The 24,036-nt window shown below is 41.7% G+C and overlaps 1 protein-coding gene across 3 annotated transcripts in view; it reads left to right on the forward strand.

The window, feature by feature from the left end:
- The window catches only part of LOC106930631 (serine/threonine-protein kinase N1-like), a 47,477-nt gene that overhangs the window by 14,426 nt on the left and 9,015 nt on the right, over nucleotides 1–24,036 (forward strand). Inside the window, exons 1-13 of one of the 3 annotated variants that reach the window (XM_015008291.2) lie at nucleotides 1,455–1,658; nucleotides 9,905–10,205; nucleotides 11,247–11,392; nucleotides 12,081–12,201; nucleotides 14,127–14,272; nucleotides 15,584–15,797; nucleotides 15,884–16,078; nucleotides 18,566–18,675; nucleotides 18,772–18,915; nucleotides 19,005–19,080; nucleotides 19,732–19,873; nucleotides 20,025–20,115; nucleotides 21,897–21,988. In XM_015008291.2, coding sequence (XP_014863777.2) covers nucleotides 1,590–1,658; nucleotides 9,905–10,205; nucleotides 11,247–11,392; nucleotides 12,081–12,201; nucleotides 14,127–14,272; nucleotides 15,584–15,797; nucleotides 15,884–16,078; nucleotides 18,566–18,675; nucleotides 18,772–18,915; nucleotides 19,005–19,080; nucleotides 19,732–19,873; nucleotides 20,025–20,115; nucleotides 21,897–21,988 — 1,847 coding nt within the window. In that variant the 5' untranslated portion in view covers nucleotides 1,455–1,589. Of the gene's footprint in view, nucleotides 1–1,454; nucleotides 1,659–3,664; nucleotides 4,474–9,904; nucleotides 10,206–11,246; nucleotides 11,393–12,080; nucleotides 12,202–14,126; nucleotides 14,273–15,583; nucleotides 15,798–15,883; nucleotides 16,079–18,565; nucleotides 18,676–18,771; nucleotides 18,916–19,004; nucleotides 19,081–19,731; nucleotides 19,874–20,024; nucleotides 20,116–21,896; nucleotides 21,989–24,036 lie in introns of those variants that run through there. The other 2 variants (XM_015008290.2, XM_015008292.2) reach the window with 2 other exon arrangements.

The raw sequence follows: 24,036 nt of genomic DNA on the forward strand, positions 1-24,036 counted from the left end.
ATCAAAATCCTAAAGGAGGAAAAAGAAGCAGAACCCAAAAAATAAAAACAAACAAAAAAAAAAAAAAATTCCTAAAACTATTTTCAAATGATTCCAAAAGGGACTCATCAGTGAGATGTCCAGTGTTTTTGTAGACCATTTCAAAAGAACTGGTTGGTCAGTAGCATGGCCTTCTGCTCGATTCTCATCTCCCTTCCATGCGCCGTCCGGGATTTTTCTCATAGAGCTCAATTTGTTACGATGGACTTTGAATCGGGCCATTCAGTGAACAGAAGGACGAATTATGAACGATGACATCAGGTTTGTGGGCTGGAGTTTTGAATTGTGGTCTGCTTATCTGGGGTTGTAGTTTGCCAAGGCAGCAGAGGAAGTGACATCTCGTTTGGCTTGGCATTTCTCTCTTTGCAGTGGGGGATGGTATAAAATTTATAGTGTAGCTTCCTTTACAATCAAGACCTACGTCACATCCTTAACAGGCCTGTTAGGCATGATTGAGGTCATTATTTCTGATAGTCTGGTGGTAGTGCTGCTCCGTGGGGTGAAGATGGCTTCATGAAGGACTTCCATGGGCTGGGACTGACATCTGATTTTGTAAACCTCCTTTGCCATTCATCCCTAAATGATTTCAGTGGAATTCAGATCATGGGGCAAACAGAATTACCCAGAAGAAAGACGTTATTCTCCTGGAGGAAGTCCTTTTGTGAGACGGGCATTGTGAACCGCAGCATTGTCCTACTGAAAGACTCGGTCATAGCGGCTAAGACGAGGGGCCTCGGTCAACAGGGATGTTTGACGCCCCTGTACAACCTGAACCTCAATTTTTCCAATGGAGGAAAAAGTACCAAGGTTATAATGGAGCCTCCAACACTGAGAAGATCTTGTCATTTCAGTAATGCTGGATGTTATCAAGACTGTCCACATATCCTTTTTGTTGTCAGAATATGTTCTCCCATCCCCCCGCCCCCAATTAAAGAGTTGCATGGTTTCTGGGTTCAGGTCAGAATCTGTAAGGATTTTAATTTAGGTCTATCTAGAGATAGATCCTCCCCCATAATCATATTCTTTCTAAAATAAAAAAAACAAAAAAACAAAAAGAAGACCTTTTTGTTTTTGACACTGGGGACTTGCGTCTCTGTAAATGCCAGGCAGAGAGTGACGTAACATGAAACCTGCCTTGTGTTTTGACTTTTTAAGGCTGTGGTAAGCTAATGAACATCCTGTTACAGTTGAAGCGCGATTTAAACTTGTTTGAACGCTTAAGCTCCCTGATAAGGAGGAATAAAATGATTTGACCTGATTTCAAAGCTACCAGCTGTAAAATCTGAAGCACTGTCCGATTTGTTGACATATAGACATCGTCTGTCAGACTGTAACTTTAAGAGCTGTGGCTGTAAAAAAGTGATGTGATCTTAGTTCCTGGTACTGTGGTCAGCTCACTTTTAGCTGCTGCCTCTATTTCACTGTGTGACTGCGGGCATCAGAACAGGTCTCGGACATGTTCAAGCTTTCGACTGTCCCTTCTAAGCGCTGCAGTGACGATGAGGATGGCTCGGATGTTTGCGTAAAGGAGTGAGTGGCAGTATGGATGCATGGGGGCTGCTATCTCTGCAGCCGCCACTCCAAGGGACACAGCAGACTGCAGGAGGCCCAGCTGCTCGGTAAGGATGTAAATTTAATACCTGCTCATACATGCGCTGCAAGTTAATGCGAGAGATCCAGCAGACAACGAGGCCCGGTCCGCCGCCTGTGTACTGCACTTCATGTGATTTCACTTCCTATTCCCTTTACAACAGAGTAACAAAGAACTGAATGTGCTACTTGCCTTTCTGCTTCGGCCTGCCTCTGATTGTGGGCATTATTTCATGAGAAATATTCAGTGTGGGCTTCAAGGGCCCGTGACACTGCACTGCTCAGTGTCTGAGTCAGATTAACTCTTGATCTGCTCGTCTCAGGTGGGCAGGAAGAGGATAGAAATCAGAGAGAAAAGTGGTCACAAACAACTAGCCAGAGCTTCTCTCTGCCAACTGTTTACTCTTCACCTTGTTTGATTTTTTTGCGAGTTGCCACTTGACTTGCAAAGTCTTGTCTAGATAGGACGAAGTGAAAGACTGCAGGTCTTTCCCCCCCAACACCCTAACTTGTTGCGCCACAGTGCTGGTCAGGTCGCTGAAAGATTTTTCTTGACAAAAACCACAAACCATCATGGTGCACAACTGCCTGCTTCATCCTCATAAGTCCACTCTCCTGTACGCGTTACCTAACAACCTGTGTGACGTAAATGTCGTCATCAGTACCAGCCCACAAAGACTTACACCAGGTATCCGAGTGCAGCTCAGTGGTTTGCAGCGGCGTTGGGTGTTGGTGTGCCAGGAGTGAGATTAAAGCAGATAGCTGTTTTTTTATCAGTTGGTGGCTTTAGCACACATTAAAAGCTGAAATGCTTTGAGACAATAGATGTTGTTGGTCTTCAGTTTTGGAGAGTTTTAGTAGAAATCGAAGGAGAAGAGGTTCAACAATGATCGCTGAGAGTGTCGGCCACTGACCTGACCCTGGGTCCTGTTTTCTATAAAATAGTAGAAGTATATTTTTGTGATGTTGTGAGTCAAAGCTGTTGATGTGCCCTTAACACTCCCAGTCAAAGGGCGATGCAAAACAAACAAATAAATAAAACTGGATAATATGGCTCTCTAAGAAATGTCTTTATTTATGGTGCGTTCTCACCAGCCCAGTTTAGTCTGCTTTAATCGAACTTCCGTTCATTTACCTAGAAAGTCCGGTTCGCTTGGGGAGGTTCGGATGCGCAGTCAAAGTCTGACGTGGACCAACAAAGCGAACTCTGATCCGCCGACACACATAGGTCTCGGTTCCGCTGAAGTGAACTCTGGTGCGGTACAAAAACACGCCAAGCAGACCGGAGAGCACTCCAAAAGAAGGAAGCAGACTATCGAACTATAGCGCAGGGCATTGTGGGTAAATACAACCAAAATAAACTTGTGTGCTGCTAGCGCTAGCAAGAGAAATACCTCGGGGTCTTTTGCCAAAGAGTAATCTTCCAGCTGCTAAAATCTGACGCCACTCCATTTTTATGTGTTACTTAAAGAAGTCACGCTGCGTCTCCTTTGGTGTCTTCTTCAGAGGCTTTCTTATTGTTTCCTTCAGTGGTTCTTGGTGCAGCGCCACCACAGCCCAGATGGGGGGAGAGGTTTTTCCATTGGTTTGGTTCGCTTGAGCTAGTGCAGTGTGAAAGCTACCCACACCAGCTGAAAATATTACATTTTCAAACCGACTCTGCTGAACTCTCAGGTGTGAAGACACCATGAAATATTTACTTCTTGTCCTCCAATGTTGAAACCAGCTCATTTTGGCCCCTAGAAGGCTGCAGTGATACGTGTGTCACTGTCATTCAGCTCAGCTAAAACTGGAATGAAATGACAATGCAGGCTTGTCCAGACTCAGAGAGGCATGTCATGGCATTTAGGTAGCAACAGTCTGAATTATTATTGTATTTCTGCTATGAATTAAAGAAACAAGATCTTTGATTTAGATTTATGTATAACCCTTGTATTTTTGCTTGAGGTCATCATACATTTACAATCACAAACACTCCATCCAACCATTTTCTTCCACCCTTGTCCCTAGTGGGGTTGTGAGGGGTGCTTTTCCTATCTAAAGCGAGACATTTCGGGCGAGAGGCGGGGTCACCCTGGACTCCCTGGACAGGTGACCCTGTCCAGGGAATCACAAACCAGTTTAAGTCAAAACAGTGTTTTTTTTGTTGTCCAATTTTTTTTAAAACCCATTTCACTGTGGTCTGCGGTGGCCTTATGACCTCATCTATATTCTTGATTTTCCTCTGTTTTGACTCTAATACACATTTAATGTGAGTAATCTGTCCTTCTCTTCCCTCCCCTCTCTCTCTCTCTCTCACACACACACACACACACTCCATAACATCGACGAGCATGGCCTCTGACGGTCAGAGCGAGCGCGTTCTGTCACAACAGCCTGTCTCTGGGCTTTGGAGACCCGGTAGCAGGAAGCACAGTGACTGCGATCTCTCTCACTTACAAAACCCAGGCGAGCGTGTGTGTGTGCACAGAGTGCACGACGTCTCGCTTTCTATTTGGTAAAGAGCAGAACAGGAAGCAGCGAGGTGGGGCGGCCGTCTCTCTGCTGTTCTTTCCTCCTTTTCTCCATCTCAATCCCCTCGCTCCAGATTTAGCCCTGCGCGGTTTTTTTTTGTTTTGTTTTTTTCTCCTTTTTTGATTCATGGTCATCCTGGATTTTGAAGAGGCAGGAATAGCGCAATAGGTTTGCCCGATTGGTGTCAGAGCCTTTGCTGTGCGAGTGTGCGCGTGAGTTAGGCCAGCGAGGAGACCAGCGATGGCCAGCGAGGCCTTACTGGAGGACGTGGTGGGGGATCAGCTGACTGACTCCACGGTACCCGGCGACCAGAGCGACGCAGAGTCTTCGGTAGGCGACTTCGGTTGGAGCAGGGCCTCGACTCCGCCACCTGCTTCTGCCTGCGCCTTCTTTCAATCCTCAGCTATGGCCGTCTTTTTCTGTCAGCTTCCTCGTTCTACTTCCTGTCAAAACATCTTGCTCTGCTGCTGCGAATCGATTGTGGTGTTTTGTGGCTTTGAGCGGGGTGATCTGTCGCCCCACCTCGCTCCTGAACTGCTTTGTTGGGGAAACACGAAGGATTAAGTTGCATTGTGCGGAGCAGAAGTGCGTCAGAGCAACAAAAACTCTCCCTTCCTGTCGTTCGTGGTTCGCTGCTGGCTTCGCTTTCTGTGCTGCCACGAGCTGCCTGCCTTTTTTTTTTTTTTTTGCCTACCTCATCAGTGTTGAAGTGTGCCAAAGATACATGTTGTAAAAGTAGAGATGTTCTGCAGCAGATCTCTAGGGTTTGTCAGCCTTTGACCCTTTGATACCAGTTGCAGCTGATTCCAATTTTTCTTTTAAGAGCCTTAAGAAAATATCACCTTCTGAAGAAAACAGCCTAAAAGTGTTTTGTTTTTGTGTGACCTAAATCATCTTTTGGAAAGATGTTATAGTGATTTTTTTTTTTTCATTCTTTTTTACCAAAATCACTTTTGGGAAAAAATAACTTAGGCCAATATTTTCTGAGGGGCGTGACATGAGAAACCCTTTTTGGTGACACTTTATATGATGGGTTGTGCATAAGACTGACATGACCATGTCATAAACATAACATCTATCATGAACATGAAGGAGTCTTCATGAATGTTTACGACTGATGTCATGAAGTGTCATTCAATAAATAATGACACATTTAATGCGAAGTTGCATTAAAACCTGTATTAAAAGTCCTTTAAAATGGTCAAAATGATGCTGAACCTTCAGATCAGGAACTGAACCGTGTGTGTGTGTGTGTGTGTGTGTGTGTGTGTGTGCGCACGTCTTCACAGGACGGATGAGGATGTGCAAGTGTTTTCCACAGTGTCCAACTGGAACCTCATTCTTCCAATGGAAATATGCAACACTGGTTCAAAATCCCGTTCAGGAGCCACGACAGGCTCTGGGTCGCTTTGTGAAAAAGGCCATCTGAGATTTCCAAAAAACAAATCTGTCAGCATGTCCACATCCTGAGTTTCTGACAGACAGACGTTAGAAGTCAACCTGTCACATTAAGCAACAAATCAATTTAATCGCATGATAAATTAAAACAAGCTCAATCATTTCCAGTTCCATAATTTAGCCTCTTTCTCTTTTCTCTCACCACCAAAAATTTGATTTGTCAGTTTGTTTCTTTGGTCGCAACTAGTCCAGACTTCATAATTCATTTTATTTGTTGTTTCAAAATAAATATCCATATTTATTACGGATATTTAAAATATCTTCCAGTTCCAGTGTTAAGTGTTCATTATAACTTAAAGTTTATTGATTGATAATTGAGAATGTGTTCTTGCATTACTATGCCATTAACATTACATTACTTGAAAATGGTCTCAAAACAACATCATTGTTTATTGCAATAACTTCTGGGACAATTTATCGTCCAGCCAAATTTGTTATGACCGGCCTAGTTGGAAGTCTTGCTCTCTCTCTCTGTTTTGCAGAGCAAATGACATGTCGTAAAAAAAACAACTTGTTGCGTCTCAGTGTTGCTTATGATTTCATTTCATTTACTTGTTCTCAACATAGCTAAATTTAACTCTTCATCATTCTGCAGCAACCCCCACTCTGAAGAGTGTTCTAATTGGTGAGATCGGGTTTGCATTCATTTTGCCTACCTGCATTCATTAGTAAGTGAAAATTATTGGATTTTTGACCTTCTATCCTCCAGTCACCAGGTAGGTCTGATAAATCCTAAACATCTTGGCGCATCTCCATTTAAATTTACTGTTTTTCTCCGACTGCTCTATTGGAAGACAACACATTTCTACAGTGATGTCCCTCCTGATCATCCCTCTCTGTTGCCGGTATGTCAAACATACTTAGTTGCGTGTCTTTGAGTTGTGCATTAAAGCTGCAGTCTAAAATCCTGTAAGCACTTTGTGGTTGGTGCTGTGCTGCTCGGGCTGCTGTGCCCGGCTGCTGTAGTGCATTGTGCAAGCAGATGGATTACAGCTTTAATGAGCAGAGAGCTGTGGCCGCGGCCGGCGCGTAGCTGGCTGGTCACAGAGAGCCAGAGGAGCTGTAATCAGATCCCCTGAGCTTGGAGGGCTGGCTGCACGGTCAAAGACTCTGAGTCCCTTGTCATTACTCTGTAGCAGAGAGGAGGGGACGGTGGGACAATGACTGAATATGTGATTGAGACGGATCCGATGAGGCCGGTGTGGATGGATGAATGTCAATCTACCAGGTTTTTTTTTTTTTTTTTTTAAAGAAAAATATGCAGTTTATTACTCAGAATGGAGTGGTGTGAGATTCTCACTGCATGATAACCTTGAATAATAATGTCACACTTTTCCCAGTATCATGGCATTTAAATAAAAATACAATTAAAGGTGTTTTTTTTTTTTAAGCTTTACATCATGTTATAATGTTATTCCCTCATCAAAAACATACTTGGAATGTTGTCTTGATCCTTTCATGCATGTCTGAGAAATCCTGTCCAAAACGCCTGGGTGGACCTAGCTCCGCCTTTGAGGCGCAGCTCCTCCTCTGAGCTGCAGTTTCCAAGCTTTCACCTCACGGAGAAGCCCTCTCTCAAGACTCATCCAATCAGCTCCTTCAGACTAGCCAGCAGCAATTAGCAAACACCTGGTGGAGCTGCACGTCTGCTGAGCTCTTTAACTCGCTTCTCTTCAGTGTAACATAAAAATGTCGCTAAAGGGTTAATAGAGGAGCCATGTTGTGACGATGGAGGCCGAGTTCCAAAGGAGCAGTGGTTTTTAAAGAGATAGAGGCCCAATTTCAAGGGTAATAAAGTCATATTTGACACATTTTTGTAACAACTGACGGTAACATAGTTACTGGATTATGCTATAAAATGCCACTATGGGCCTGGAAAAGACATAATACTTCCCCTTTAAGCAAAGCTATTTGGAATTATCTTTAGCAGCCGTGTCTTTATGCCATGCAGGCCAAAATGGACAAGTTGAGGAGAGCTGGGTCAAAAATAAGTTGCTGTTAATAAAGCTGTTTAATTTTTGCAGAACATAAATCTGTAAGTCACATTAGATCTGAAACATAAAAGTTGATGCTTCAGTCTACATTGAAGTTCAGATAAAAGACAAGTGTGCTGTGTTGCAGGTAACATTTTCTGTTCTTATTTTAGGAAGGTCAGTGAAAATCTCACCTCAAAATATTTAAATCAAGCACCTGTGGTGGTGAATGAAGTTTGTCACCAGTCTGGAATTGTGGTTGTGGGTCAAATCATTCTGATGGACACCAAGTTCACACGGGCCATCCTTTGGGCATTTTAATACTTTTTTCTAAGACACAAAAATAATAATTATTCCATCTGCTGTAAAAAATAACATTGATAACTGAAGTTCACATACTTTAAAATGTGGAGTTACACATGTTGAATGCTTAAGTACTTGAAAACTTAAGTAGTTTCCAAGTAAACATAGTATTTTGTAGAATATTGACTTTATAAGTTTCGCTGTTCTGCTCTTTATGGCATAATGTAGAGGATGACGGCTGATCTGCAGTGTGCAGCACTGACGTTTAAAAAAAACCAAAAGAAGGAAACGTTGAAATGACATGATGGAGCATTTTTCAGGTTTCAAAATCTTGACAGCCGTCCAACATATAGACAGTTTAATTGGCAAAATGCTGACTCAGTTGGATTACTCATACACACAAAGAATGTGTTTGGGCCATTTGCATATTTTTTAGTACATAGCAGTCATTGCATAACTCACAGTTATATACATGACAGTTTTCTTAAAAGTTAATTTATTTGAAAACAAGGTTACATTAATAAACACAGCATATATCTACCCTTTTTCTGTTTATTACTGCTCAAGGGAGTAAATCAGTTTTATTTTATTTTCAGAAGGGGGTTCTCTTGAGACTTTCAGCACTATTCCAGGGTGTCCCTAAAAAGTCCTGAATTCATGCATCTAGATTTAAGGCCTTAAAATGTCTTAAATTTCATTTAAAAAAAAATTTATAAAGTAGGCTGGTCTATAATGGGTTAATCAAAGGTTTCAAATTTGGTCTTGACTGGATATTTTAATCTTGTGTAATGTTTTTTTGTAAAACTTTTCTGTCAGGCAAAAGTTTAAGTCACACTCAGACATCTTCATTGCCTTCTGTAACTCGAGACAGTTGGGGTTACTGCTAACTAGCTGCTAACATACGTAGACATTAATGTATTTATATCTGTGTAAACACACCCATGCTAGCTAGGCTATCTGGCTAGCAGACATTACTATGGTTAGCTAGCTAGCCAGATAAGTAGCAAGCTAGCTTTTGTGTGTCTACCTTGGTACGTGCAGATTTATCGCCTGTTGGCCAGAAGAAGTTTGTACATATCTGTGGCGACATAGGTTTGAAATTTCATTCATGCTGGTCTTTAAAATATCTAAAAAGGTCTCAAATTTGAATTGGTGAAACCTGCAGAAACCCTATTTTCAGTTTCTTACTTGTGGAATAAGTAAATATTAAATAACTATTTAGTGAAGTTAAGAAGTTCAGGAGTTATTTTTCATGAATAACTTCTGATTCCTTCTTTCTGACGATGCCCAGAACACAAGAAAATTTGATGAACCTCAAATGAGACAAAGTCACAACCAAATAAAATGAAATACAGCGGTTGTTCACAAGGAGTGTATTAATAACCTCAGTTAAATTTGCCTTTCAAAGCACTACTGCAGGCACGTCTTCATCTGGTGAGACTTGCTAAGTGTTGCACTCTTATTCTGACACAAGTAGTTTCTTGGATTCCATGTTGTGTGGATAGATAGTTACTGCCTGGTTGTAGATTTTAACAAAAGAACAGCAAAAATAAGATGAAGCATAAAAACAACCTGGCAAGTTTGATCCTGAAAGCTTTATGCTCACTTTTTATGATATTTAAACATTTTTGTTTCCCATGCAACGCGAGCAGAAGCAGACAGGAATCTTAATTGACTCTGTTCTAATCCGCTCTAATCTTGTTTGGGCTGCTGATGTGAGCACTTAGCTCTTTATGCTCTTAAATGGAACCTCAGCTTTGATTCTGCCTTAAGGTGTCAGCTTTGTAGGTTTCACAGGATGACAGTTCACTCAGTATCTGTTTCCCCTTCCTTTCTTCTTTGTTTCAGTTTGTCAGAATGGTTGGCTAGCATTCTTTCTGACTCATCCTCACTCCATCAGATGCTCTCCCTTGAGCTTATTTGGTCCCTTTGTGTCTCAAATAGAATAACCGCCATATTACCGAGTGTTGGTTGAACGAAATGCTTCGACCTCTGCATCTCACTGCGTTTGTTTTCTCCTTCTCTAGACCGACCCGGATGGCCTGCCGGTGCTCCAGCAGCTCGGCCTGGACCAGAACTCGGACTTCTCGGACTCCAGCGTGCAGCAGCGGCTGGACGAGCACCGAGAGAGGATCCGCAGGGAGATCCGCAAGGAGCTGAAGATCAAGGAGGGCGCGGAGAATCTGCGCAGGGCCATCACGGACAAAAGGAAGGGCCAGCAGGTGGACTCGCAGCTCCGCAGCTCCAAGCGCAAACTGGAGACGCTCCAGGCTCAGCTGCAGGAGCTGGACGCACACATTGTTGTCAAGGGTCCGGATGACAACCAAGGTAAACAACAGGAAGGGGACGCAACGTCCGTGAACTGTTTCATCATCAGACCTGGGCAGCAAAAGTGCTGCGAAGTTCTGTTTGACTTTCGAAAACATTTCTTTACTTTGCCTTTTAAGAGGGTCTAAAAGTACTCAAAAACTCACCAAAATTTAGGCGTGGCCAAATGGCTCAACAGCGCCCCCTAAGCTCAGACAGACCTATGCGTCTAATATTTGAAATTTGGTACACTGATTAATCCCTCCCAATCACTATGAGCTATTGGTGAGTCATCTTTGTGTTCTGAGCTTGGAAATTCCTACTTCTGAGTTGGAAGCCTGCTGGTGATGTGCGGAATTGCATGGCAGGTTATTGGAAGAAGGTGGCAAAGCGGAACGACCTCGGTTACAAAGTGCGAGGGTCTTTCAGCGCTACTCCAAGCTTTAATTCATTTCTGTATTTACTAAAAGTACAACTTTAGCTGTATTTATTGTGATCATTTAACACATTTAATCAGATTAACCACACAGTTATATATTTTTTGTAGCAGAAAGCAGGTAATGTATTGTCCCAGCACTCAACGGCAACTAAGGGCAACATATCCCACTACACATGATGCATACAGGTAATGGCAAACTTGTTCAGTGGACCAACTTGACTCTCATCTGTCAGTGGACAACTGACAGATGAGATGTATTTTATTTTCTAGTTCAGGAGGGTTTAAAGGAAGTAAAATATAATTTTTAAAATATAATTTTATTTATACCCAAATAGGTTAGTCCAGAAGGTGATTATTGCCTCTGTATGATATCTCTACTGAGCGACAACGGCTCTCAAAATACCCTTTTAGAATCCCAGGTTTTTGATACTTTAAAAATTACAACAAATAACTTTTTTCAGATCTCTCTCCCATCTTTTAGTAGATAATTTACCCCAATTTCTGGAGACATTGTGGACGTTTGCACTGTCTCCAGGAAAACCATCCACACTAAGATGTGGCCTTTACCACATGTTGATGAAGTGAACACAGAAGTAATCCGACCTCCTATCATGTGTCTGCAGATACCACTAAGTCTCCGGGCTCAGTCAGTCGGACATCGGCCAATCAGCACCGGATCGCAGCTTTGGAGCGACAGCTAAACATCGAGCTGAAGGTCAAGCAGGGAGCAGAGAACATGATCCCAATATACTCAAGTGGGGGTACCAAGGTATACTCTCTGTTCATTTTTCACATCTGCATTTCTTTTCCCCCTTACATAATGTGCCATTCCTAAAATAATGGCCTCAGTTATTTTTTGCCAAAAGTGGGTTTTTTTCCGCCAGGGCAGAAGAGTTTTAGAAAGACCAGGAGTTTTAAAATAGACAGAATCCTGATTTCAAGGCATTGAATTACAAAGTCAAATTGACATATAGATATCTACTGTATTTTTATAAAAACCAAAGGTAGCATGTAGTTACTTGATTGTGCTATAAAATGACACTATATTCCTGGAAAATACATAATATTTTAAATTGTATTGAGACGGGGAGGCCGTTCATTTTCAGAAACGTTTAGATGAATCACAGAAATTCTTCAACGCAGAGCGGGTCAAAATTCCTCTGTAGTCATAAAAAAATAGCTTATTGCCAGCTTTTGTAAACACTTATTGGAAGTTATTGGTTGATTGAGGGGAGCAATTACTTTTTCACATCATATTGACCTGAGCTGAAACTTTTTGAAAGGATTAAAAAAAAAAAAAAAAAAAAACTTCTGGAAACTGGATTTATGCTACTTTTGTCTGATATAAAATTTCGTTTTATGTGTGGCAAAAAGAAGAGATATTTCTTTCCACAGCACCAAAAATCCCAATCCAGCTGCCGATTCCGACACTTAGCCTCTGCTGGTGTATTTTGCAGGACAAGAAGCTCCTCCAGACGGCTCAGCAGATGCTGCAGGACAGCAAAACCAAAATCGACATCATCCGGATGCAGATCCGAAAGGCCATGCAGGCCACCGAGCAGTCCGATGACAACCAAAGTACCCGCTTTTGTTTTCTTCTTCTTTTTTTTAAATTCTCTTTTAAGCTTCATCCTCTCTTTCATCCCACCTGTCACCCTTTGGACTCGGAAGAGCTGCATATTTAATGACGAGTGGTAATCGATCAGTTCTTGTTTCAGATCTTCACAGTGTTTAGTAGTCCAGTGAAGAACACACACACACACACACACACACACACACACACACACATTTATCTATCGATATATATATATATATATATATATATATATATATATATATATATATATATATATATGTGTGTATGTGTGTGTGTATATATATTCACATTGTCCATTACGGCCTTCTTAGGTTAGAGCCTTATTGATGTTCCTCCATCCCCTTGATGTTGGCCAACAACTAAAAGCCATGCCTCATTTAGCTGCGGCTGGAGGGAGGAGGCAGGGCAGGTGCAGGGGGCCAGGAAGGGAGTCTGTCTCCCAGATGGCAGCAGAAAGGGCTGCAGGGAAGGAGGAGAGGAGGAGGTGCATTCAAAGGCTTCTTGTGTGGATATTTGGGTTTTCATCCATTTAGTTCCTTAAAGGAATCAATGTTTGAACATGCATTTGTGAAAACATATGCCATCTTACACTTTAATTTACACAGAACAACAGATCTGACTCAAATCGTTTTTGAACATTCTGGCTTTGAGATCTGCATTTCCAAAGTAGGTTTCTTTAGTTTTCAAAGGATGCGGGTGAGTCTGTGTACGGGGTGCAGTTTGTGACGTGACGTTGTAATTTAAAATTAACAGGAATAATTTAGGTTACTTTGCCCGTCAAAAGAGGAAAAAAATGTCAGTTTCGAACAAAGCGTTTAATTAACAAACTAAATATATAGTTCCATGTTAAATATTTAGGTTGTAAGCAAAATATTTTACAGAATAAATGTCTAGCTCCATGCAACATATTTAGTTAGCAAACTAAATATTTTGTTCGAAACTAAATATTTTGCTCTGAGCAAATAAATGTTTAGTTTGGATCACAATATTTCCTAACTAATTATTTAGTTAGCTAAGTATGTAATTAGTTTTCGAGCTAAATATTGTGTTCCTAAATAGCCTAGCTAAATAGCTAAATATTTCCACTAAATTTATCTTCCAACTAAATGTTTAACTCCAAACTAAATATTTAGTTTAGAGGTAAATATTTAGCTTGCTAACTAAATTGCTGCTAATTTTTGACTAAATATTGGTAAACAAAATATTTACAGTACTGTTTATTTAGTTTGAAGTCAAATATTTAGTTACTAAAGTAAATACTTGACTTATTTAACTTGCTAACTCAATACTTTACTTGGAGCTAAATATTTAGTTTATTTTGATTACGGTACTAAATAAACATTCAGTTTGAAACTGGCATTTACAAGTAAACAAATAACATAGTGAAAATATCAACACCCTATTCTTTTTCTTTTATGAAAGGCTAAATAACCCAAATTATTTCTGCTAATTCTTGACTGTGTAACTTCACAAACAGCTCCCCCTACCTGTGTGTGCACGTTGTTACAGCTGGCTGACTTATAAGTAATCTGGTATGTTGAAGTTTCAAAATCAGAGCAGCTCTAAGCAAAATAGGAGCGGTGAGGGAAAGGAAGCTTGTTGGTGGATCGAAGAGGAAGTCACATTGGAAAACTTGAATATGTAACAAAAATGAAGAAATATAAAAAAACAGAGAAGCATTCAACTCAAGGATCTATTAGAGATGCACCAATCATACTATTTTGAAACAAACACAATGATTATTTAGCGTTGCTTATGCCAGCCTTCAATGTTTAGAAAAATGCCAACAGCGCAGTTGCACATTTCTGCGGCTTGGTTTCTTTTTGTGAATCCCCACCGCATGTATCCATGTGTGATGTCGACCACATGCCTTCCTGACCCCTGACCCCTGACCCATGTCTCCCAGGCAAGCCGGACCTGTGCGGGGTGGAGCTGCGCGTCGAGGAGCTCTGGCACCACTATCGCGTGGAGCACGCCATGGCTGAGGGAGCCAAGAACATGCTGCGGCTGCTGGGGGCGGGGAAGGTCCAGGACAAGAAGGCCATCGCTGAGGTGAGACAACAACAACCACAGAGCGCCAAGTCAAACAAAAAATAATTTTTTTTCACATCCGATACCGATACAAATATCTGAGGTTTAGTATCGACCGATACCGATCTGATACAGAAAAACTTGACTTGAATTGACTTCAAACATTTCTTAAAATGTACTGGATTACAAATTCATTTGATAACTCTGCACCAGTACAGCACTCTTAAAAACACAAATACCTTCTCAAGCTTGGTCAAACGTGTAAAAACAGAAACTTTAATTTGTTCAATCAGTGCAGTAAGAAGAACTGCCAATAGAAAATAAATTCATTGCCTAGACAATAAAAACATTTAATAGATCTGTCATAATAACCAATAAATCAATTAATTGTGTGATAAATTAAAACAAACTCAATAATTGCTATTGGCATGATTTATCGTTTATTTCTTTTTTTTGTCTTTCTACCAAAGACTGGATAATAAAAGCCTTCAGTCTGATGCTTTGGTCTGAACTAGACTTTATTTGAAGGACAATTTTGTTTACAAAGACTTCAAAATTCATTTTATTTGTTGTTTTGTTCATTTATTTTGGATATTTAAAATGTCTTCCAGTTCCAAATGTTCATTAAAATGTAAAGTGTACTGGTCTTTTAGAATGCGTTCTTGCATTACTACTTCTACCATTACCGTTAAATTACTTAAGAATGATCTAGAGACAATATCATCGTTTATCGCAGTAACTTCTGGAACAATTTATCGTCCAGCAAAATTTGTTATCCTGACAGGACTGTTAACAACTAGATATCGTTTCTCTCCTCTCAGAATTAGTTGCCACTTTGTGTTGCTCTGTCACATGAAGCTGCTGTAAAACACCTCGTAGTTTGTGATTTCATCTAATGATGCACCGATCCTTTATTTATATCTGTATCAGCCCCGATATTGAAAAAGATTGAATATAAGTGGCAATATGCCCGATCCATTAGAGCAGATCTGTTCAGTCTAATTCTATGCTTTGCACTCTGAGCGACGTCATGCTTTATTATTTCTTTTACATTTATTTTACATATTTATGTACATTATATTTACATTTAATAGATCTGTCTATTAAATGTAATAATAATTGCACTTTCTGAACCATTTGAAAGCAGGTTTATTGAAGTTTATTTTTCACATTTGACCAAGGCAGTCAGCCTTTCGTTTTTGCCCGTTTCAGTTTCTTTAAACTTGTCATCCTCACCACAGGCTGGGATCAGAGTTGCGTTTATTAGCACCGGCTCTCAAAGCTCAAACTCGAACATTGAGGTCATTTCCCGTTTCCTCTGCCGCTCTGCAGGCCCAGTGCGGTCTGAGTGAGTCGTCCCAGCGTCTGGACCTGCTGCGCTGCTCCCTGGAGCAGAGGCTCCAGGAGCTCCCGGAGGATCATCCCAAGGCCTGCCTCATCAAGGAGGAGCTGGTGCTGGCCTCGTCCTCGGCGTTCAGCTCCCAGCAGAGCACCCCGTATGTGCACAACCAGTACAGCACGCTGAGCAAGCCGTCGCCGCTCACAGGTACAGGCGCCGGCGGGACGCCTCGCTTCGTTCCTCGTGTTCCCGCAAGCCGACGTGTTTATCAGACACCCCTGGTCTCTCTCCAGGCACTCTGCAGGTACGCCTCCTCGGCTGCGTGGGGCTGCTGGACGTCGTTCCGGGACGGAGCCGAGGGAGCCAGGTGGCTCTTCCGTCTTTCTCCCAGACGGACGGGCGCTCCTCGTTTAAGCTGATCGGCCTCTACAGCCGCAGCACCAGCAGCATGAGCCTCAAGCTGCCCGGCAAGAACGACGAGCTCTCCTGTAAGGGTCCTGTTAAAGCCCAGCTTTTCAAACCGCTCTTTGTTAATGCTAGCTACACCAGGAAGGCATAGCAGGAACTGTATTTGCTACCCAACAAATGAAAATAACTTTAGTTTCAACTTTGAAAAGTGCAATTAATGTAAACAAACAGAGTTAGAGTGGAGAAAATAAGTATTTGATCAAATTTTTTAAAGTTCTCCTGCTTACAAAGATTAATGAGTACCGTCATTTTCAACACAGTCACACCTCATCCGTGTGATGGACATGAATCAAATAGAAAACCTTTTTAAGAGAGCTGAAACTCTGTGTTGCCTAGCAACCGCTCCAAAACCTTGAAAGGTCTGGTGATGTATGGAGTAGTGGACCAACCAAAACCTAGTCCAGAACTACAGGAAACATCATGTGACTGTAAACAAAGGTTTCTGTACCCAGTTATAAAGTTTTGCTTTTCTACTGTGCTAAATATTTATTTCATGTGATAAAATGCAAGTTAATTATTTTTAAAATCATGCAACATGATTTCTAGACTTTGCTTTCAGATTCTGTCTCTCACAGTTGAGGTGTGCCTGCAATGAAAATTACAGAGCGCTCCGTTCTTTGTAAGGAAACTTGACAAATTGGCGCCGTATGAAATAATTACTCCCTTGTCCCTGGTGACTACGTGTAAAAAGCCTTCAGACAAACTGAGCTTTATTGTTCCAGGTTTTTAGTGGGAATTACAGACATCAAAGCTTCTGGCACCTCTACTGTTGCCGACAGGGCAGCGTGATTTCTTCTCTTGGTGAAATCACAAAATCTGTTTTCAGCTCAGCCTGGAAGAAGTTTGATCATTTTAATTTCTGTCTTGATTTGGTCGTATGTTCTTGTTTTTTTTTCTTTTATTATTTTGAAATAGCTAATGATGGTCCGTTGTAAGTTCACAGTTTTCTGATTTATATTTAAATTTTTCTACATTTCAAAACATTCTCAGAGTTTTGGGAAAAGAAGAGGCCCGATTTGCTTTCCCGGGAATGTTTGTTGTAAAAACCTAAATCTAGACTCAAAGCAAGCAGTTCCTGTTAAAGCTCCAGAGTTTAGAAAACTCTGTGTGTTTGTGATGGTAGAAGAGAGAACGGCTCTATTATTATTAATCACTCCCTTACATATCCTGCTCACTGAACATGGTGGTAAAACAAATATGGGTCCTTGGTCCTACTAGCACTAATGGCTAAAACAAAAAGGCCACTTTGTCACATCATACTTGTTCCCCATAAACAAAACGATCACTAAATAGAAGATCCTAGAAACTCTAAACTGCTTTAAAAAAAACGTAGCATTTATACTTGACGTGTTTAAAAACTTTTTTTTTTTTTAACAAAAAAGAATAACTTGTTCACCAAATGATTTATTAGAACCAGTTATTTCTTAACATGGGCTTTTCCACCCCATTGAATTAACTTAGAAGTTTTATTTTTCTCATTTTTGATGTGTGAGTTCATCCTGCTGCAATAAATAAGGCTTTTTTAAAACATTTTTCTCGGGGAAAGCAATAAAAAGCACTGTAACTGAGACACGCGTATGGCAGGGACGAAACAAGAACAGCTGAGAAAAAAAACCCTGAAGAGACAAAAATCTTCACAAACAACCAAAGTCTGAATTAGGACTGAAGCGATTAATCGGATTAATCCCAATGAATCGATTATTCAAATAATCGTCAACTAATTTAGCAATCGATTAATTGTTAACTGGAGTATACAGTCTCAAAAAAGACCATTCATTAGGTGACAGAGCAACACACTCAGAGCAGCAATTAATTAAGCCAAAACTGTACAAAGAATACATTCATTTCATATATAAGGTTAAAAAAATAACCTTTGTCTGTAAATGTGTTCTAGCCAGAACTCTGGCAGTTTTAGCTTCATCTAGTTCAAATTCTGTAAAAAAAAAAAAGAAATCCTATTGGGCACCTTTTGCTGTCTAGTTATGAAATAAGTCATCAACAGATCAGCCCTACACTGTGTTGGTGTTCACATGTTAATGCTAAAATATTTATTTTTTTAGTTAGAGATGCATCCTTTGCTGCAAATGATTAAGTTGTTTACCGAAGGAATGATATGTTGCATTTTTGGCAAAATAATTATTTTGTCATTATAAAAGGAGTTATTTGTGTATTTGTATTTTTTATATACATTTCTAATACTGTGTAAAATAAGCTCAAGTGATCTAAAGAAAAGTCTGCAGAATGTCCCAGTTATTTTATCCGCTTAATCGATTAATTGATAGAATAACTATATTACTAAAATAATCATTGGTTGTTGGTTTAATCTGAACAAGAGGCCTTCCTTCTTGAAAGGTTGCAATACACTCAATCAACTTAAACATGTTTGATCGATCAAACAAAGATTAATATGTGGACTAATCTTCTGCACGCGCAAAATATGCCTGGTAGGTTAAAGAAAACTCTAGAAGAACTTGTTAAGTGTTTTTGTTTCCCTGCTTGGTTTGCAGCGGAGGTGAGCGCAGTGCTGAAGCTGGAGAACACCATGGTGGGCCAGACGCCCTGGAGAACGGTGGGGGAGCAGGCCTGGGACCACACTTTCACCGTAGAACTGGAGCGAGTAAGACTTTGTTAGAGACATGCTGGAAATGCGTAATTATAAAGAGATTTTTTATTTTTTTCTAAAAAAAAAAAACGTGTCATGTCCTGGCTTTAGTCCCGGGAGATGGAGATAGCTGTGTACTGGAGAGATTATCGCTCGCTGTGCGCCCTGAAGTACCTGAAGCTGGAGGAGTTCCTGGACAACCAGAGGCACCAGGTCCAGCTGGAGCTGGAGCCACAGGGGCTGCTGCTGGCCGAGGTGGGGCTCCGCTCAGCAGCACGTGACCAAATACTGGGAAACAATGGCAGGGTTGAGTTGACTGTAACACGGAAACGTCTGGCTTTCAGGTGACCTTCTTCAACCCGGTCATAGAGCGAGGCCGCCGACTGCAGAGGCAGAAGAAGGTCTTCTCCAAGCAGCATGGTGGGTTCACTTCCAAACTGGACTCTGGCAACATTCTCATTCTTAAGCTAAATGCTCCACAGAGGAACCTTGGGAAAAAAAATACCAGTAATTCCAGGAAACAGGAAGTTGATTCTTGTCAGACTTGCATTTTTTAGGTTTCACCAGCTGATAGAGGAGTTCTTGTCCTCAATAAGTCAATCGCTTCTGTCCATTCTGAGCAAAGACTTTCACTGTCTGGTCCACAGTGTGGATCCAGGATCTTGTTCTTCCAACCATGATCCGTATTTTGTGAGGTTTGAGATGGTAAATTTAGAGCTCTTGATTTGTGAATTAGACCTAATGTAGACTACAGTTTAGATCGGGTCTGAAAGTGGTTTTAGGTGAAACTTAGATGTAGATCATGCAAAATGCCAGAGAGCATAACCTGATTTATGCTTGATTTAAAGGTTTTATAATCCAGAAGGATTGAGCAAAGCTGCTGCTTATAAAATCTTTTATTATTATTATTCTTTCTCTCAAAGGGATTATGAACATTTCTGAAAAATCAGATCCAGGAAGCACGGCAGCTTCGTGGGGTTGGCTCTTGAAATCCGCGAGAGGCGGCTTGCACCGTACGCTGATGACGTTTAGCTGTTTCTGACACGTGTCTCGCTGTGCGTTGCGTTTCAGGCAAAGCCTTCCTGCGTGCCCGTCAGATGAACGTGGACATCGCCACCTGGGTCCGCCTGCTGAGGAACGCCATCCCCACTGGAAGCAACACGCCTGCATACACACCCAGCTTCTCCAGCAACACGATTGCACACACCACGGGGTACGGAAATGACTGTCCTGAGGCTAGGTCTGGTAATCTGAAGAATGTTTCTCAGGGAAAGTCAAAGTAGTTCACAGATTAGCCAGTGAAGAATGAATTGTGAACGACTTTAAACTACTGACAGTAACCGTCATTTTTGTGTTTTGTGCAGAGAAATCTCAGTGGAGAAGTTGAATCTGGACAGCGATTCTCCTCCGAAAGCAGAGACGAGGAAAGACGTGGTGGACGCCCCAGCGCCCCTGGTAAGTTGAGACGAATAGCAGCTACAGTGAAAAAGAAAGCAGGCAGAGGTTATAGCTTGGTTTCACATGTAAGCATCGGCCGATTGTCGATATCCCTAATCTAAGGAAATATGGACAGATTTATCGGTATAACCCTAAATATAACGAGGTCCTCCAAATTAACAACGTTCCTCAAAAGACTCTTCAGAAATCATTTTGAAATCTGGCTAGCATAAACTTTCTGGAACAGCACCAGCCTGCTGAAAATCTGTCTACCATGTTTAACAGCTACGTTCTTGCCAGGAAATAAGCAAGTTTTAAAAAGAAATCTCCAGTTTCTACAAGATTAGTAATCAACTCTTCATCCAGATTCATGACAGAAACTTGTTTATAACTAAATGTATAAAAGGTATATGTTTGCAGGAGGTATGCACAGTTAGCTCACAAAGGATTATGGGGTGTTTAACTGAAACTGAGAGGCAATGTGGGTAGTGTGTCGAAAAGTGTAGGAAGATATATGTACAATATCGGTAAATATCTGTCATCGGACTTGTCAGTCCAAATTTTTATATTGGTGCATCTCTACTTTGAGGTGTGCCTCTCTAATAGCCATCTAATCTAATATTTATGTGTCGACACCTGGAGGGCAAAAAACAGCACGCTGAGGATGACTACCATTAGTTTAGCTACCAAGTCATCAACACAAGGTGCTAAATCTTAAATATAGGTATGATCTATAAAACAAAAGTGACTCAATGCTTTGCTACAAATTGTCAGCAACTAGACAACAAGGTTGGGAAAAAGTTTTAATTAAAACAAAACAGCGAGTAGGTCAGGTATGCTAGCTTGACTTTGACAAATGTAACATGTAGACGTGCTGCAGAATTCTGTGAGTTTTGGTGAAATTAATCTGAGGGGCACTCTTTTAATAGACGGTAAATTGTGAAAATAACATGCTGGATATTGAAAGTTCCAGTTATGGATAAATGGGAAAATATATTTACTCACAGGACATTTATAGAACTGCGTACAATGAAAATGAGCAAAAATATCCAATCGGACAGTTTAAACTTAGGTGAGAGAGTTAATATGTGAATGTTTATGTTCAGACAATCATTTATTGATCGTTGCATCAAATGAAAACATCAAACCTGAAAACTTAACGGACTGAACGTTTTGTTCTTTGTGAGAAATGTTTGCGTGTTTTCTGGCGTTGAATCCCGACACATTAGTGACGTTGTCAGTTAGTTGCTATGGCAATGAGTATGTGTAGCCTAGCCGACAGAGTTAGAAACAAAGAATAGGTGTGGTTTGAAGTTGTTCTTCAATGTTTTTCTGTCATTTTCCCTTTCCTGTGGCACACTGCACTAAATTAATAACACCTACGTCTCCAGGTTTCATTTCAATACAACTGCTCTACTGAGGCAGATAAAAAAAAAAATCGTCCTTTTGCCCTCCAGAGTTGTGTGCGTGCACGAAATTTCCATATGTAAACAATAACCTACAAGGTGTCTGCGTACATAATGTGTGTCCAACATGCTTGGACACGTCACAGCCGGGCTTCTGCTAATGAGCGCCAGAGAGATCGAATGCGAGGGGCTCAAGCGGAGTCTGAGGGCCTTCGACAGATGGTGCGTTCAGTGGGGCTGAAGCGCTACAGGATTAATTACGTTGATGTTTTTTTTAAGACAAATAATTAACCAGGAGGAAGGAGGGAAGGAGCGAGGAGGACAGGAGCAATCTGGCGTTTCATCTTTACCTCCTTTTCACTTTCACCCCGCTGTGTTTCTCCGTCCGGACAGGAGCAGACGGCCGTCATCGAGGCCCCGCCCACCCCTGACGTCCCCGCTCAGCAGCAGCCAACCAGATCGCAGTCCCAGAACTCTTTGCGCAGGTGCAGACACACAACGAGAACCCTCCCCTCTTATCCAGTGTGTCTTTCTCACCTCACACCCACTCATGATCAAAACACACTCCCGAACATGACACTTTGCAATATGGCCGCCTCAGCGTGAGATCAGGAAACCGCCTACTGGCTCAGTGTGAGCCTGTGTCAGGCTGCAACACCTGTTAATAGGGCCGAGTCATCAGTAATGAGAATTATTGCACATGTTGCCCCGGAGTGAGGAGCACTAAGCTGCTCTGAACTCCAAAATAAGGATTTTAGGAGTAAAACAGCTTCAGATTTTTTTAGTAATAATGGATTGTATTAAATAATCCCATGATTAAGACTTATAGCTACATTTAGAGCATCTTTCCCCTCCATCAAAGCCATTTATTTTTGGATTAATGAGATAATTTGAATGAATGACTTCCAACATTTAATTTCCATTTGAGATCAATAAAGTATGTTTGAACTGAATTGTAATAAAGTTATTCTAGCGATCGGTTCGGTCCTACATTTAAATATGAGAACTGAGTCTGGAAAAGTTTCCTATTTCTAGACTTTAGTCCATATCCAGCTCACTGAAGAATTTCTCCATCCATCCATCCATCCATCCATCCATCCATCCATCCATCCATCCATCCATCCATCCATCCATCCATCCATCCATCCATCCATCCATCCATCCATCCATCCATCCATCCATCCAGTCGTCCGTCCATCCATCCATCCATCCATCCGTCCATCCATCCAGTCGTCCATCCATCCATCCATCCAGTCGTCCATCCATCCATCCATCCATCCATCCATCCATCCATCCATCCATACATCCAGTCATCCAGTCATCCAGTACTTTGCCAAATGATAGATCTTTGATGTGTTCCCCAACCCTGGTCCTCAATGCTCACTGCCCTGCATGTTTTAGGTATTTCCTTCCTTCAGCCCAGCTGGTTTCAATCGATGACTGATTAACAGGCGTTTGTTGAACTGCAATCAGCTGAATCAGGCACATTGAATCAGGGAAACCTCTAAAACATGTAGGACAGTGTGCCTTGAGGACCAGAGTGGGGAAACACTGCATTAGGAAACCCTGGTTTTAGAAAACAGGACATAAATCGAAAGTTACGTATGTAACTACGGTTCTATGAATCCCGGATGACCGCCAGAGGGCGGTGCTGAAAGCACTGAATGTTCCTTTCGCGCATGCGCTGTTCGAGCAATAATGTCAACAGAGTCACACCTGTGACACATCGGATGATCAATCAGAGGCTATATAGCATGACGTCATCCGAGGCTCTGTTCCTACAGAATCTTCTCGCGAAACGCAAGGATTCTGAGTGACAGAGAATCTCTGGCGGTCATCCGGGATTCATAGAACCGTAGTTACATACGTAACTTTCGTTCTATTTCATCCCTACTGACCGCCAGAGGGCGGTGCTGAAAGCACTGAATGACTAATACCAGCAATGTCACAAGGAATCCTGAGCACATACCTCAATGAGGAGACCCAGAGGACCCCTGTAAAAGAACCTGGTCCAGAGAATGAGAGGAGGCCACATTCACATTGTAAAATCTAGTGAACGTGCTCGGAGAAGCCCATGACGCCGCAGCACATATAGCTTCCAGTGGAACCCCTCTCAAGGCTGCCCAGGAAGTGGAAACACTCCTGGTAGAGTGTGCCTTCACGCCAACTGGCCGGGGGCGATGCCCTACAGTGTAGGCGTGGCAGATGACGTCCACGATCCAATGGGAGAGGCGCTGTTTGGACAGAGGACAACCTAATCTCGGGCCCCCATAACACAAGAAAAGCTGGTCCGAGCGCCTTATAGCAGCAGTGGCTGCAATATAGGCTTCCAGTGCCCTCACTGGGCACAGTAACTCAGAACTATCGTCAGCTTCCCCTGACGTAGGCTGAAAACGCGCCAACCTCAATGGTTGGTTACAATGAGAACGAGAGAGCACTTTAGGAACAAACGCTGGGTTTGGCCACAAGGTAACCCCAGAACCATCTGAACTCCATCTGAGACACGACGGGCTGACAGAAAGAGCATGTAGCT

The sequence above is a fragment of the Poecilia mexicana genome, unplaced genomic scaffold, assembly GCF_051168715.1.
Source record: "Poecilia mexicana isolate PSO_F unplaced genomic scaffold, ASM5116871v1 scaffold_8, whole genome shotgun sequence".
Lineage (NCBI taxonomy): Eukaryota > Metazoa > Chordata > Actinopteri > Cyprinodontiformes > Poeciliidae > Poecilia > Poecilia mexicana.